The sequence below is a fragment of the Xyrauchen texanus genome, chromosome 34, assembly GCF_025860055.1.
Source record: "Xyrauchen texanus isolate HMW12.3.18 chromosome 34, RBS_HiC_50CHRs, whole genome shotgun sequence".
Classification (NCBI taxonomy): Eukaryota; Metazoa; Chordata; class Actinopteri; order Cypriniformes; family Catostomidae; genus Xyrauchen; species Xyrauchen texanus.
In genome coordinates, this window is record NC_068309.1 from 18,430,917 (window position 1) to 18,446,613 (window position 15,697).

At 36.7% G+C, this 15,697-nt stretch overlaps 1 protein-coding gene across 2 annotated transcripts in view; it reads right to left on the minus strand.

Moving 5' to 3' along the window:
• nectin1a (nectin cell adhesion molecule 1a) overlaps positions 1–15,693 on the minus strand; it is a 35,640-nt gene extending 19,947 nt beyond the window's left edge. For both annotated transcript variants that reach the window (XM_052104630.1, XM_052104629.1), the window contains exon 1: positions 15,244–15,693. In XM_052104630.1, coding sequence (XP_051960590.1) covers positions 15,244–15,292 — 49 coding nt within the window. In that variant the 5' untranslated portion in view covers positions 15,293–15,693. The remainder of the gene's footprint in view (positions 1–15,243) is intronic.
• Between the last annotated feature and the right edge of the window lie 4 nt (positions 15,694–15,697).

A 15,697-nucleotide genomic window follows, 5' to 3' on the forward strand; every position in this document is an offset into this window, starting at 1 on the left:
AGTGGGTTATGGTGTAAGATGTCACAATAGAATCTGCCATTCAATTCTGAAAACTGTAATAGGCTTAAAATATAAACAGTTCACGAAACTTGAAAAATTAAAAGTAAAATTATTGCTTTAGATAACAGAAATTGTAATTGATCAAATGTATAAAACTACAACATAAACAACATAAGTCACAATATGCCCCCCAATAATGTGACAACTTTCCCTGACATGACATTTATAAAAAAAATATTCTTGTCCTGAGAACACAGTACCACCTTTTGGTTAAAATCTACCTTCATGACATAGCTGACCATTGCATGAATGTACAGTATGCAAGTGTGTTTTTATTGTGTTCACTTGTTTAGCCAAGGCCTTTTACAAAATTAGATTATATTGGAATTTTAGTTTGGATGATATAAATCTATTCTAATTTATGACAGCTTTAAACTAGCTGTATGAAACGACAGGGCGGAGGGCGGGGCCGGGTCGTGATTATACACACCCAGTCCCTTATCAGGCTAATTAAGCCTCCGAGAGGGATAAAGGCCGACTGCGGAAGGTGGTGCAAGGAGAGAGAGAGATCGTTTACGGTCAGTTGACCGTCATGTGTGTGTTTGTTTGTGTCGTTTGTTTAAGTTTTTAATTAAAACTATTATTTATATTGTCAAGCCGGTTCTCACCTCCTCCTTGCCCATTATATACCTTTATATATATATATCACGACCCGGCCATGCCCTCCACCCTGTCACACACACATTTGCACAACTGGACATTTGACCTTGTAGTAAATTAGATTTAGCCTTTCTGACAACTTCCCCGTGTGGCAAGTAGCCTCAGTCTCCCAATACTGTAATTATAAGGCATGTATCTATTTCAGATCTTGAACAATTAGCTCAATAACTTCCCTAATAGATATGTTCAGCTAATCTTCTTACATAAGATCATTTTCTATTAATGGGCAGAAGTGTAGTGAAAGTTGAAGATGAGCCTCTTTACTGTGGGCCTGTGGAGTGCAAATAAGGTACAGTACTAACAGTAGCTCCTTGAGGCTGAGACTGGGCTTAAATCTAGTTATCTAAAAATAGGAGGATTTAAGAGCCATGGCTACAATAAGATACTGACTACAGGGTGTCTGTAAACAGCTTTTGTTTACATGTGGGATGTGTTAGTGATACAAGCCTTTGCCCCAGTGTGAAACCACCTAAAAACAGGAGACAATCTCTATCCAAAAATAAGCCTACACTGTGCTGAGGCAAAGTCCCTTACATAAAAATAAACACAAAATGTTCCCTGTGTTTTTGGAAGATTGTAGCCTCCTCTATGGCTGGATGGTTGAAATATCTCAGTGTGTTGTGTGGTATTTGTCTGTTTCAAATTTGAAACACAAGCTGAATGGAGACTATTTAAATAAACTTTAAAGCCATAAAGTGGTGATTTGGATATTAGCATGAGACCGCAGGTAATCACAGCCATGCTAATATGTAGTATAACAGCACAATTGTGACTGTGATATTGCTTTTATACAACAGTTCATTAAAAAAGGAAGTTAATATCAAGCAATTTACATTTTAGATACAATTTGGCCATTTAATTTCCAAAAGAAGCTAACTGTCTAGAACGCTGCAAACACAGCAGAGTGATACAAACAGTTATGCATCCCAGTGTGCTGTTATACTTAATATTGGCACTCTTGGAACATTGCTTTGCCAATCAGATTAACTAACTCTTATATAAATGGAAATATGAAACATGAATTTAATATTATATCTAGTTCTAATTAGGGCTGTGCAATATGGACAAAAAATCATATTGTGATTGTTATTTAATAGTGACATTGGCAAAAGTTTTTCCTTTGTCAATTGCCTTTGCATAAGCAATAGATGATAGTGACAATTACTTCTTTATGCCTTTTAGTTTTTCTTTATTTTTTATTCACCTTCCCGATTTCTGTTCTGTTCCTCACTGGTATTTTTTATGTGTACTGTATTCTGATTAGCAAGACATCGTAAGTGTGCAAAAGATGTGTGTGCACCAATCAGAATTAAATACAGAAAGGCAGTGGCAATTTCTCAGGGCCAGCAAAGTCTTCTCTGCTGGTGTTACATGCCTAATAAAATACATATTTTTTTATCCTTTCATTCTCATTGACCTTTTTGTATTGTATTTTCAATTGGTTTCCACTCCTAATTAATCTACAAATGAATAGCATAAAACCAAAAAAAAATCATCCAATCAGAATTTATTCCTCGATGCTTACAAGCAAAGTGTGACAACTGTTTAACAAATCGCATGCCCGAAGCCATGCTGCTTAGCCGAAGCAGCGCGTGAGTCTGAGCTCCACCCGTCAGGCCTTCAGAATTTCCGTCAGAATCCCTCAACACTGCAGTGAATATGCATCTCAAGCCAGATTGTCAGATTCATCAGCCAATCAGATTGATTTATTTGTTCTTGTGGGTGTGGTCTTTAGGATATGTCCCTGTCCAGGCCTTCTAGCTAGCCTTGAGTAATGTAATCACGCTTTAAGTGATGCAAGTAATTTGAAAGCGAAGAGCGTGGGATCTTGCTGACGAGTCATCACTGCTGGCATTGCCGTTGAGAAAGAGATCCTTATGGATTTAAATACCAAATATGTTCTGCGTGATAGTGCGATTGATTCATTAAACAGGAAAGGAGGACTGATTTTCACTTCAAGCTAATTGGTAAGTACTTTTTGCATTGTTATAGCAACATCAGGAATTTTCTAAATGTAAATTAGGCTGCTTTAGCATTCAGTGTCAGATCAAGTTTTGAGAAGTAACCGTGTACCCTGATGAAACAATTTATTGCAGGCAAAATTAAAAATCGCAGATATTATTAGAGAGATTTATGTTCTGGCTTTCACGCGTGGACGTGTTTTTAAAATTTCAGTTGGTATTATTAGTTGACTGCCATGTAATGTATGATATATGTATGTAATGTAGGCATACAGTGTCTTATTAATTGTGAAACTGTGTTTTGTTAATGCTATGAATCACACTGAAGGCCTAGACTTAAAATGCACGGGCTGCAGAAAGGAAAATATAAAAATCCACATGCTCATATCAAGATTTAATTGCAATTTAAGTTAATTGCGCAGCCCTACTTCTTATGTGTAGGCGTGGTCACATTTACCTTTGAACGGCAAAATTCAGTGGACAAAGAAAGCATTGGAGGACGTTGAGCGCCTGTGAAAACAAATTGCCAAGCAGCCTAACAGCAAATCTACCTGTCAAACTTCACCAAACTTGAACTCCATGCAAAATCCCCAAGGGGAAGTCCATAGCGGAACATTTATGGCCATTATGATGACTCTATTTCGCCCAACGAATTTCACCATGCAAAGGTAACCATGGCATTTCACGTGGAGTTTGGTAAACCTTGACAGGCAAATTCGCCCCGTTGATCAAAAGAAAGTTTGGTTTGGCAGTGCATGGGCGGATTTGTAAGATGCTGCATTGCAAGATGAAGTCCACCATCCATCTCATCTATCCCACCCACAACCCCTGTTACTGTGGCAATGACATCTGTGTGGGCGGTGCTTCGTACACAGCTACAATTAATTTTCACAATGGACAAGGATATAATTTTAGTGGCAACTTTCTTTATAGCTTCACTCTCCCAGAGTAAAAAGTGCATGAATGAAAAAGGCTGCTTTTTTAAGTTTTTCATTGGTTTCACAAGTGCTGAACATCTTCCCACACCTTTGCCCAAGAAATTTCACAGTGCAAAAGTAAATGTGACTGCGGCTTGAATGTGCTCTCGCCTTAAAGGAGACAACAGTCAGAACAGAGAAGTTCTGGGTGCTGGAAGTTGATTTAATTGAGTCCATTCAAACAATGATGATCATGGTACAATGCAAAGCACTGAATGAAAACTTGTACTGTATATCTATGATTAAAAAAAGATCAGAACAGAGTATAATAAGACATTAATAAAATGAATAATAATTCAGATAGCTCTTGCAGAAAAAACACTCCATGACACCGATTTAATAATGTTCAATGTTGTCCTTAAATTTTTGGTCATTATAGACACGGTAAACTACCAGGGAAACAAACACACACACACACACACACGTTGGTATTTGTGGTTTTCGCTGACTCTCCATAGACATAATGATTTTTAAATTGTAAAAACTCAATATATCTATCCCATAACCCTACCCCTCACAGAAACCTTTTGGCATTATTAAATAAAATAAAACAATATTGTTTAGTATGTTTTTTTAAGCCGTTTGATTTAAGGGGACACTAGGGATGTCCACATAAACCACCTTTATAGCACAATACCCTTGTAATTACCAGTGTATAACCTAAAGAAAATTCTTCTTAAACCACCAAAAAAAGAAACACAATAACAACAACAAAAATGCAAGTCATTGGCAGGCAGAATGCCTGCCCTGGATTAAAGCAGACAGCAGAGGTGAAGGGTAGCTTTCCCAGGCTTTAGGGCTGCTCATAAGAGCCTGCTCAAATACAGCAAAGCCCTGCTGAATCGGGGACCACTGCATGACAGGTTAGAGTAGGTTAGCAACAGCAGCAGATTACAGCACTCAGGATATTGAAGTTCCAGATAGCTTCCAACCGCATGAGAAAGAGAGAGATAGATAGAGAAAGAGAGAGAGAGAGAGAGAGCATCAGCCTAGTGCCCAATGCCTACTGCTGCACTAATATTTAACAAGCACATTCAGTTTTAGAAAATATATTATTCTTTAGATTTGTATTGCCATCCTTGACAATTCCATAATAATAAGCAAATCGTCAATTTTTAAACATTTAGGGTTCTATTATCGTGACAACGCTAGGTGCAGCGCTGAGCACACCGCTAAGCGCAACAACTGTATAACTTACCTAATTTTGCAATAGCGCTAATACTAAGGGCTATTTTCATGCCAGTGCAAAGCGCAAGTGGCCATGGGTGGGACTTGTGGGTGTATGTGAGCAAACTGTGGGTTTATTGCATGTCAATAAAGTGTCTTCCAGAGAAATAGGTCATTGTGCTAAGACGTTTGAGAACCATGTCTAATCTTGGTGCAAAGTCTAAAGCAAGTTCCTGCATTTGCAATTTGGGGATTCCACCAGCACATAATATCAACGAGGTATCGATCACTTTTAATACTAGCCATGATTTGTGAGTTAGTATATCAATATGATTATAATAATTATTATTAATAATAATAATAATAATAATAATGTTTATTTAGTATAGCACCTTTAAAAATACTTCACATAGTATAAAAATACGACATAACAGAAGTTTTGAACAATATTTTGTTAATATAACAGCCTAAATAAAAAATTTGTAGTTTCTGGACCACAAATTTAAGTGTTTGAAAATCAGCTTATTATCTGCTTATAACAGCAAATTCTCTGATTGTTGAATGAATCTCACTTCAAGATGAAATTACTCTTTACACATGTTATTTACAGGAGTTTTTGTGGATGACACTGGAAAATATCTGTCAAACACTGAGACACAAAGCTGTTTCTTCATCCAATAAAAAAGAGAAGGGGTTTATCAATGTGCATTTCAAGTTATATCGACCACAATGAGTGAATATTCACAAGCCAGCTGACCAGCACTGAAATAGCAAGGTCCCCATTTTTTTATTTATATAATTGATTTGCTTAATCTGGCTAGATAAAGTATGCTTTTATATATGCATAATATATAATTTTCCACTTCAGTGTAACTGGCGTTTATGTAAATATATACAGTATATCGTGTCCCGTCCACTGCTGAATGGAAGAGAGGTGTATTGATAGGCCTACTTATATATATTTTCAGAAAAGAAAAAAAGTGACAGTTTACATAATAATTTGAAACATTAAATAATGATTAAATTGTGTTACTGTATAATTAATGTTAAATTATCAACAATAATGTCATATTATAGTAACAGATAAAAACAAATTCATCAATCCGCAACTGTTTATTTTTCTTCTGAAGAATATGGTGCCGTTACTAATGTCTAAACTCCTGCTTTGACTATAGGGGGAATTCATAATAATTTATAAAAAAATCAGTACTGTTTGAGCTTTGTATTGTTCTTGGTGATTGTAAAGGGATTTAGATGGGCAAGGAGGAGGCGAGAACTGGCTTGACAATATAAACAATAGTTTAATGAGAAACTTAAACAAAAGACACAAACACGCACATGACGGACATGCCAGTAAACTATCTCTCTCTCCCACAATCCTCCGCAGTCGGCCTTTATCCCTCTCTGAGGCTTAATTAGCCTGATAAGGGACCGGGTGTGTAGAATCACCATCCGCCCTCCACCCTGCCACAGTGATGGTTCATCCTGCGGTTGGCGTTAAAACATCAGCTGAGCAATGGACTGTCTCCCTAACTTCATTTTATGGTGTTTGTTTGTGCTGTCTTTGATATGAATCATTTGTATTGTTGCATTTCTCACTTGTAAATTGCTGTACAATCACTGGCTGTTAATGTAATTGAAACACTTTGCACACAGAAGCTCGAAACAAAAGAACAGCAGTGCCCAACCTTTCTGCAAGCTTTATGTCATATGTAGGACTATTTAAACGTATTTTTATACTTCTAGTAAATAATATCATATTTGTTGTGATGGTGGTAGTGGGCAAGGGTCCGCAGAGAATTTGAGGTTTTGAAAGGGGTCCTTGGTTCAGAAAAGTTTGAGAAACCCGGACATAAATTACCTTAAAATTACCATACCATGTCTGATACCTTTATTGTGCTTTTTGCAATTTGTAATAGTGATCAAGACATTCATTAAAAATTTGCATTTTCATTCCACGAAGGAAAGAAAATCATACAGGTTTGAAATGACATGGTGGTGAGCAAAAAATATATAAAAAGAAAAAGGTATCATTTTTTTATCTATATTTCTTTAATATTTAATTAGTTATAACTTTTGCCCATTACCATGGAATAGTCAATCATTTTGGGTGAACTATTCCTTTAAAACAAACAAGAGATCTGTCATTAATAGAATACTACTAATAATAATAATTTTCTGATTTACTGATGCCGAATCATAAAAATTATTCAATGTCAGAAATTAATAACAGAATCCATTTTCAATGGAAATACCAAATTGCAGATAAAAAAAAAATTCACAAGGACTTTTAAACCTGGGATAGAAACCAAAACAGGATTTGTCATGTGGACAGGAGTCCTGTGCTTCACACATCGGCAGTCATGGCACTGAGGACACAAGCTAATGAAAAATGAAAGGCCTCTGTCAACAAAGGGGACCAAGAACACAGTTCAAACTGCTGTTCAGCTGTCCAGTCTTTTTACAGCTTTTGTGAGTCAATCGGAAAAGACACGGACATTTCCACAGAGCACGCATTGTCTGCTGAGAAATTTGGTAGGACATTTGTTGCATTATAATGAAAAGGAAACAATGATTCACAGTTTTGCCTCCTGCAAAGTAGTAATTCACCCCAAAATTTAAAATTCTGTGACCATTTACTCACCCTCATGTTGTTTCAAACCCCTATGACTTTCTTTCTTCCACGGGAAACAAAAGGAGATGTTAGGTAGAATGTTAGGGACTGACAGTCTCAGTAAATGTTTGGGTTAGCTATTCCTTTAAAGAAGAATTGTTAGCTGACTAATTGTTGAATATGTAACGATAAGATGAAATAGCTCTGCTTAAGATGGATTTTCACTGCAAAAGTATTTACAAACTACAAAACATGACAAAATAATATCAAATAGGTTTTACGAACACCAACCACATCAATAGTTGGTCAGCCAAACAGATAGCTCCGCCCCAAACACACCCCATTGGTTGAGCCAATGTTGCTCTATCTGGACGGATGGGATGCTCAAACAAACAGAGCAATGTCTTGAAACTGTCACAGATTCATCTGTTTGGGCTTTTCAGGGAAGTCAGCCAGATGGTTTACTTATCGTTGTCTATCCACATTAAGCTGGGTTAGGAGAAAGTATTTAAACACTGAAAAAAATAACACACTTTCACTTAAGGATGTCAACATGTTTGCAAAACTTTGGAGCAATACTGGTGCATAATAAACTTTTAAGATGATTGAAACCACACCTGGCAGTCAAAATACAGTATGGCTTTTCTTACTGTCACATACATATGACCTTATTTCCTCTGCCTGTGGACTGATGAGCTCTGGTCTCTGAGCTGATTAAAAGCTTTAAGGAATGAATGCTACAGAAGGACCATTGCGTATCCAACACCTAGCTGTGCACAATGCATACAGAATCGCAGATTATTTCCATTAAAATTGCCAGCAGAATGATTAATGCTTGGGCAATCTTGTCTAATGTATATCAAACAAACTCAACTCTGAACTGCAATATGCCCTCATTCAGTAATGTCTAATGACCAGTAAACACAAAGTAAAAATATGTATATATTATAATTATTAGAATTTATTAGAAACTACCCTCTCACAAATGCTTATTTTTCAACCCCTCCATGCCAACATTCTGGTACTTTACTGCTATTTTACATGATCCAATCAATTCCTGATGGATAAAATCAAGTCCTCCCCTACATTTTGTCTTGATGAACATCCTGTTTCACAGAAGTCAAATGGGTTGTGAACAGCATCACAACTGTTTGTATATAATACAGAGAAATGTAAAAAGAAAAATGGTTTGCCACACCACAGTCTCAACACCAGAAGCATTTGACACTTTTAAATATGGGAGTGATTTATGCAGTCATCACACTTTAAGCCATAAAGACATTAAGAATTACCCAGACTCTTCTAGTACTTATATTACCAGAAGACAAAAGATCAACACCCTATTTTGTTTCCAGTTCCACCAAAATGTGACTCAGAATGGACTTTGGTAAATCTTTAAAAACTGCCTGATGGACGTAGTAGGAACTTTTAACTGGAATGCCCCCTCAATTCGGAGTTCTGACTCGGAAACTCGGAGGAACCGCAACAACCCCAACTTCAGAATCCAAAATGGCTGCTCAGCGCATCAACAGTAAGTGAAACAGTGGTGATATATTGTTTATTAGCACTTCTGTTTGTCTGTGTCTCAATAAACTCAGTGGTGCACACAGTACTATCTAACCTCTATCTGTGGACATGATACTTCGGCATTATCTGTGCAAAATACCAAATTTTTATGTGTTTTTATCGAATGGTATTGCTAAAAATGGCTACTTCCCCCACCCCGTTTGTATTCTGGAAGAGCAAGCACAACAAATATTTGCCTGGATGCGTCCATCTTGGTTTTCCGACTTGTGTACAGGAACGTGCTCAACTCGGGTGTGACTTCATTCCCAGCTCCAACATCCAACTTCCGAGGTAAATGGAACGCACCATAAGACAGAAAGAGACCATTTGACTGACATGTGAAGTGACCAACTACAGTTCTTATTGCTTTTATTTGCCGTTTAGGGGCGGGATTATCTAAAACACAAGTTAAAAGCTATTCAAATAATTACGCATCAGTCCCTGAGCGCAATCGGCTGTATAAGACCAAGAATCTGAATTTCTGTCTGTCCAAAAGGAATATACAACTGGAATTGGCCTTTTCAGCCAGTGCTTGCCATTTTGTGTGAAAAATGCAGTTAGAGAACTGACTCTGTGGGCCGTGTCATATGAGTCTGAGATGAAGCTAACCCAAACTCTTAGCCTCAAGTTCACTTAAGACAATGAAAAGCACCAGGAAAACGGTACATGTTCCACCATAGTTTTTGTGAATGTGGACATTTACAGTTATAAATACAGTACCATCAGAAACACAAATACTCAAACAGCAAAATGTTCTGCTGTTTTTCCTGAGAGCTGTCCATCATTATTCTTATCACAATTTGTTCTATCTCTAGGCTGTTAATCTAAAAGCAGACAGTCAAAGCTGCTGATATATGCAGGGTGGAGCAGCAATGACTGTATTGTTTTAAAATGGAACCCATTATAATAACAGAAAACAATGATAAGAGTCCAGACACTCCCTTCACCTTTTCCAAATTTTCTAGAAGAAAATACTTAGAAATTAGAAATTGCAAAGAAGCAATTCTGTCTCCTCAAATGATACATGATGACGATGCAGCCTTTAAATGAAGGAAATTGATAAGAAATGCTCTGACCTTTCCATGATACAGTAATTGTTCCAACACCTTTGCATACAAAAAGGCTACTTGCATCAATTTGTTTGCCAACAGTCACGTTGTCATATTTATAAGCCTGCAGGTATAGAAAAGGTCACCATATTCCTCTAATATCCATATCACTTGATAATAGCAAACAAAACAGGAAATGGTAGCATATTCACAGACTTGCTCATGTTTTAAAGGAATAGTTCACCCAAAAATAAAAAACATTTCATTTTTAAATAATGTAGTTACGAGCCCATTTGACTTTTTTCTCCACAAAAGAACTTGAAACATAGCAAAAGTATCACTTTTATGGTGCTTTTTAGTCATTTTGGAGCATGGCAGGTCCTCGTTCACTTCAGATATTCAACAACAAAAAAATGTTTTGTGTTGAACAGAAGAAAGTTTTATAATGGTTTATAATGACATGATGGTGAGTAAATAAATGACAGAATTTTCATTTATGGGTGAACTTCTCCTTTAAGATTTAATTGTAGTACTGGGTAATGCTAATCAAAGCTGAGCACCACAGCAGTATGCTGCCTTAAGCAAGCGATCATACTTAATATGATGTGCCAGTAAAGCATAAGAGTCACCCTAAGAGCCCTCTCTTTGAGTAATATCATCAGGCAGGGTTATCAACTCTTACCAGTGGATCTACCATTACATGCGATGACGCTACTCTAAAACACTTGTCTCTTTCAGCTGTGTCGATTTTAAAAATATTTTTGTGGTGATGTAAATAGAGCAGTACACTTTCTACACTGAATAAGTTGAACTTTAAAATATTAGTAAATTCTACATTTGTAATTCAAGAATAAAAAAAATAAATGCTCTAGCTTATAATATTTTTGATTGTTTGTTATGTTTACAATGTGTCATCATGCATCAGTCCTAAAGTGTCCCTTTAAATATGACCTTGTCATATTTGTTCACTAACTTGAGTAAATTACACTGATAAATAAAATAAGTAAATTTTCCTGGCTTTATGAAGCTTCTTAGCATGGATCATGAGTGAATAATTAATGAGCTTGCCTGGTTTCACTGTTTGGAAGTTTATTTACACTGTATCTATTGTTGATTTTGTTGTTTGATGTTTGGTAACTTCTTGTTTTGTAAAGTTTGAAGTAAATTTTTTTAATCACATTGTGTTTTGTACACCAAATGTTGAGATCTGCCTGGGCAGCTCTGTATCATGTTTCTATTGCCAGTAATGCAAAATGATGATGTTGAATAGACTACATAGCATGCAATAAGTTCACCTGTGGATGTGTTCCATATGTCATGTGGTACAAGATTAAATATATGTTTGTTAGGAAAGTTCAAAATGTGAAATGTTCATATAAAATGTTCTTTTAAATTTGACTCTGCTTATTTATGTATTAATGTACTTCAGATTTTTAAGTAAAAGTTATTGTACTAACTAAAATATTTAAGTTTAATTTGCTTACTCACTTGAATAAATACTATGTCATGAAGTTAAGTAGATTTTAAAAACTGTGTCCAAAAACTTGCTAAATAAAAATTTTGTAAATCTTAGTAATTTTTTCAGTGTGGGCTTACTGCTTTTCTCAAGTCATGTAGGTAAGAGCAGGCAGTGCCTCCACAACACTTTGACTGGTTTATAACTCATTAAACTTGATAATGCCCATCTATCATGTTCGCAATCAGTCTGCGATTAAACTGATGGGAAAACAAAATAACGTTATTTTCTCATATACGTAGCAAGTCACATTTCCCATTTCTCTGGCCCAGCAGATTAAATATTAGCCTGATTTTTTTTAAACAAGTTTAGAACAGACCGCTAGGGCTGCACAATATAAAGGAAACATGCCATATCTGAAAAACTTGGATTATATGACAAAGATATGCAATAAGATAAACCTATGATTAATGTGTCAAAATATTATTCAATTGTTTTGTTTTTTTGTGTATCCTAAACAGTGCTAAAAAAAATTACTGGTATCATGTGACAAAATCGTTTCTGCACTGCTCCAGAAGAGATGGGACAACATAAACATGAATTATGATACTGAGGAAATGTAATAGTCATTAAAATGAAAATAAAAATGTAGTTTAAAGTTAAAGCTTTTTCTTATGGTAAAATTGCCCACATGTCCATACCATCCCGTCCATGTGGCTCTGAAAACTCTTTATCCAGATTTTCATTTATATAAATTTCTATTAATTTTTTGCCCCACCCACTGAACTGAGTTAGAGTTGGAAGGTTGGTCCAGTTATACCGTTTTGTCATTAGTTCCTCAACTTAATCACAGCTCATCATTAATCAAGCTTAGAGGGCTGCGTTGCTTGTACTGAACTGGCTTATGTCCATGGCCCCATGGTTTTAGTACAATGACCTGTTGCTGGAGTCCAGCCCTTAATACATTGCCCACGGACTACTGCATCACTAGTTTAGAAAAGACTCCCGATAGCGCATATAACAGATGGTGGGAACGTGATCAGTGGCAGTTAAAGTGGGAGTGCTGATAGTTGGGGTGGGGGGTGGGGGGTTGTTGGGGAAGTGGGTCAGGATCTGCCACAGAAGGACCAGAAAATGCTAAATACCAGACAGGCCACACACACACACACACACATGTAAACACAAAGGAACATTGTTTTCTTTCTAATTAGAGCAGCAAATGGAGGAATTATTTCATATAAATGTGGGTATAAATTATTTCATATAACTCCTCAGAGCCTGATATATGACATTTTGCATATAAAATTATGTTTGTATACTTTCTTTCTCAAGTGACTTACAATAAATAACATGAGTCATGTTAATTGACAATTAAATTAATTATTTTTAAGAGCAAAAATCTATAATCAAGTTATTTATCTGTCTACGTCAGATTAACAAAATGTTGTAGTTTTCCTGGCTGCAGATCAGAAATAACTAACTACACTCACTACAATTGTACAGAGTGGTTATCTGAGTTACTATAGCCTTTCTGTCTGCTTGAACCATTCTGATCATTCTCGATTGACCTCTCTCATCAACAAGGCATTTTTGTCCTCAGAACTGCCACTCACTGGATGTTTTATGTTTTTGGCACCATTCTGAATAAACTCTAGAGACTGTTTTGTGAGAAAATCCCAGAAGATCAGCAGTTACAGAAATACTCAAACCAGCAAGTCTGGCAGGGCCGTAGCAAGATAATCTGGGCCCCCCTAACTATATATTACTCTGGGCCCCTTTCCAATAAAAATACAGTTTAGAATTGGTTGTGGGGCCCCTAGGGCTTGGGACCACTAGTATCATTACCACCTTTCACCCCACTAGCTACGGCCCTGCAGTCTGGCACTAATAATCATGCCACAGTCGAAATCACTGAGATCACATTTTTCCCATTCTGATGGTTGATATGAAAATTAATTAAAGGCCCTGACCTGTTTCTGAATGATTTTTTGCATTGGACTGCTGCAACACGATTGGATGATAAGAAAATCACACGAATAAGTAGGTGTAAAGGTGTTCCAATAAAGTACCCAATGAGTTTATTATAGGCCTACAATGTAAAAATATAACTTTATGCATAATTTGTTGATTTATACAAATGGGGCAACACATATTTTTTGGAAAATATATTTCTCCAAAACCAACACATTTAGAAAAGTGTAAAAGGATATATACAATACAACAGTCTTGTTCAAGGCTGGTGCATTACTTCACCCAACATAAATAGAGTTTGAGGCAGAATTTACAAAATATTAATATCACAGGGTTTGAATAAGGACTTAATTCCACTTGAGAGTAACTACATATTCACATTTGCGGCTCATCCTCTCTTTGAAAACTTGATAATCAGCCAAGGGCTAAAATGGGGATTTATGGCACGATAAAGCGCGCGAGACGGCCGCGCGCACGTTACACACACACACACACACACACACACACACACACACACACACACACACACGTAGTGTTTCCATGTTTTATGGGGACTTTCCATAGACATAATGGTTTTTATACTGTACAAACTTTATATTCTATCCCCTAAACCTAACCCTACCCCTAAACCTAACCCTCACAGAAAACTTTCTGCATTTTTAAATTTTCATAAAACATAATTTAGTATGATTTATAAGCTGTTTTCCTCATGGGGACCGACAAAATGTCCCCACAAGGTCAAACATTTCGGGTTTTACTATCCTTATGGGGACATTTGGTCCCCACAAAGTGATAAGTACACGCACACACACACACACACACACACACACACACACACACACACACACACACACACACACACACACACACACACCTTACATGTGAATAAACCACAGACTAATACTGTTTTAATAAAGCTAATAAATAAAATAGACCTAATTGACTAACACAAATATTACGAGGATGTGAACAATGTTGTCTCTGGCAATTCAGTAGTAAGGAAGTTTTTGTTTTACTTTAAATGATAACGAACAGAGTGCAAAAATGTTCTAATTGTATTCTTGTCGAAGCGGTTTCGAGAGCTGAACGATGCGCGCGCATTCACTTTCAATGCACGTGTTGCTGGATGCAGCAGACAGAGAAACTACAACAGCGAATGGACGATGTCTTGAGGATGAATTCATAAAAAGACATATTTAAACCTCCCGTCCAGGTATAGGCTACTGATACTGTACATCAACAGCGCAGTGCAAACGGCATATCGAAATTAATGCCACAAATCCCAATACACAAACCCAGCACGCTACGCGTGGGACTGTTGATTTATTCTCAACACAAGCCGATTGCCTCTGTTTTAGTGAAAAAAAGCAATCACACTGACCAGATGTTTCTTATGACATTTCGGCTGGAAAGATCTCAGACATTTGCTTCTACATAAACCACGATTCTGTTGTTACATTGTTCCATCATGCACACCACACCATGGCAAATGAACTACATTAAAACAGAACATAGTGAACACATTTAAAATTCCAGAGAGCCAAAAATAATACGTATACAGATGAATATACAGTGTGAAAGGCTTCTTCTGGTAGCTTTTGAACTTTTATTTACTATAGTGCCTCATCTTTTTTTGACTCTATAGGCTAACGAGGGATATTATTATAGCGTACTGTATATTCTCTACATAAAGCTTGCAAAATGACACAAATATATTTAAGAACAAGAAAGAAACATACACGAGATAGATAGTCCGTCTTACCTGTTGTCAAAAGGGTAGCCATAAGTGGAAGCACCAAATTCAAAAACATAATGCTCTGGTTTAATATGCAGCGAATACAAAATAACTAGTGCGATATTAAATTGACAGAGTTCTCATTCCCTAAAATAACATTTATCCAAGTTCTCCATTTATTGAGATGCGTCTGGCGACCAGAAAACCCGATTAGAGGTCCGACTGTTTTATGACACTTTTAACTTGGGTATCACGCGCTGGACTGAGCCTTTTAATATTCCGTACAAGTGAAAGAATTACGTGCAGACGCACTTTAAACTGCGCGCGAGACCACTTGGGGGGGAAAAAACAAATACTTTCGGCTGCGCGTGGGCAGCAGATCGGACATTAATCAGCTTAAAGCACGAACCAACGAGATTAATGAAGAATGGTCAACAGAATCAGCCTACGCTTGAGGTCCCTGTCAAGTTGGCCTACTGTA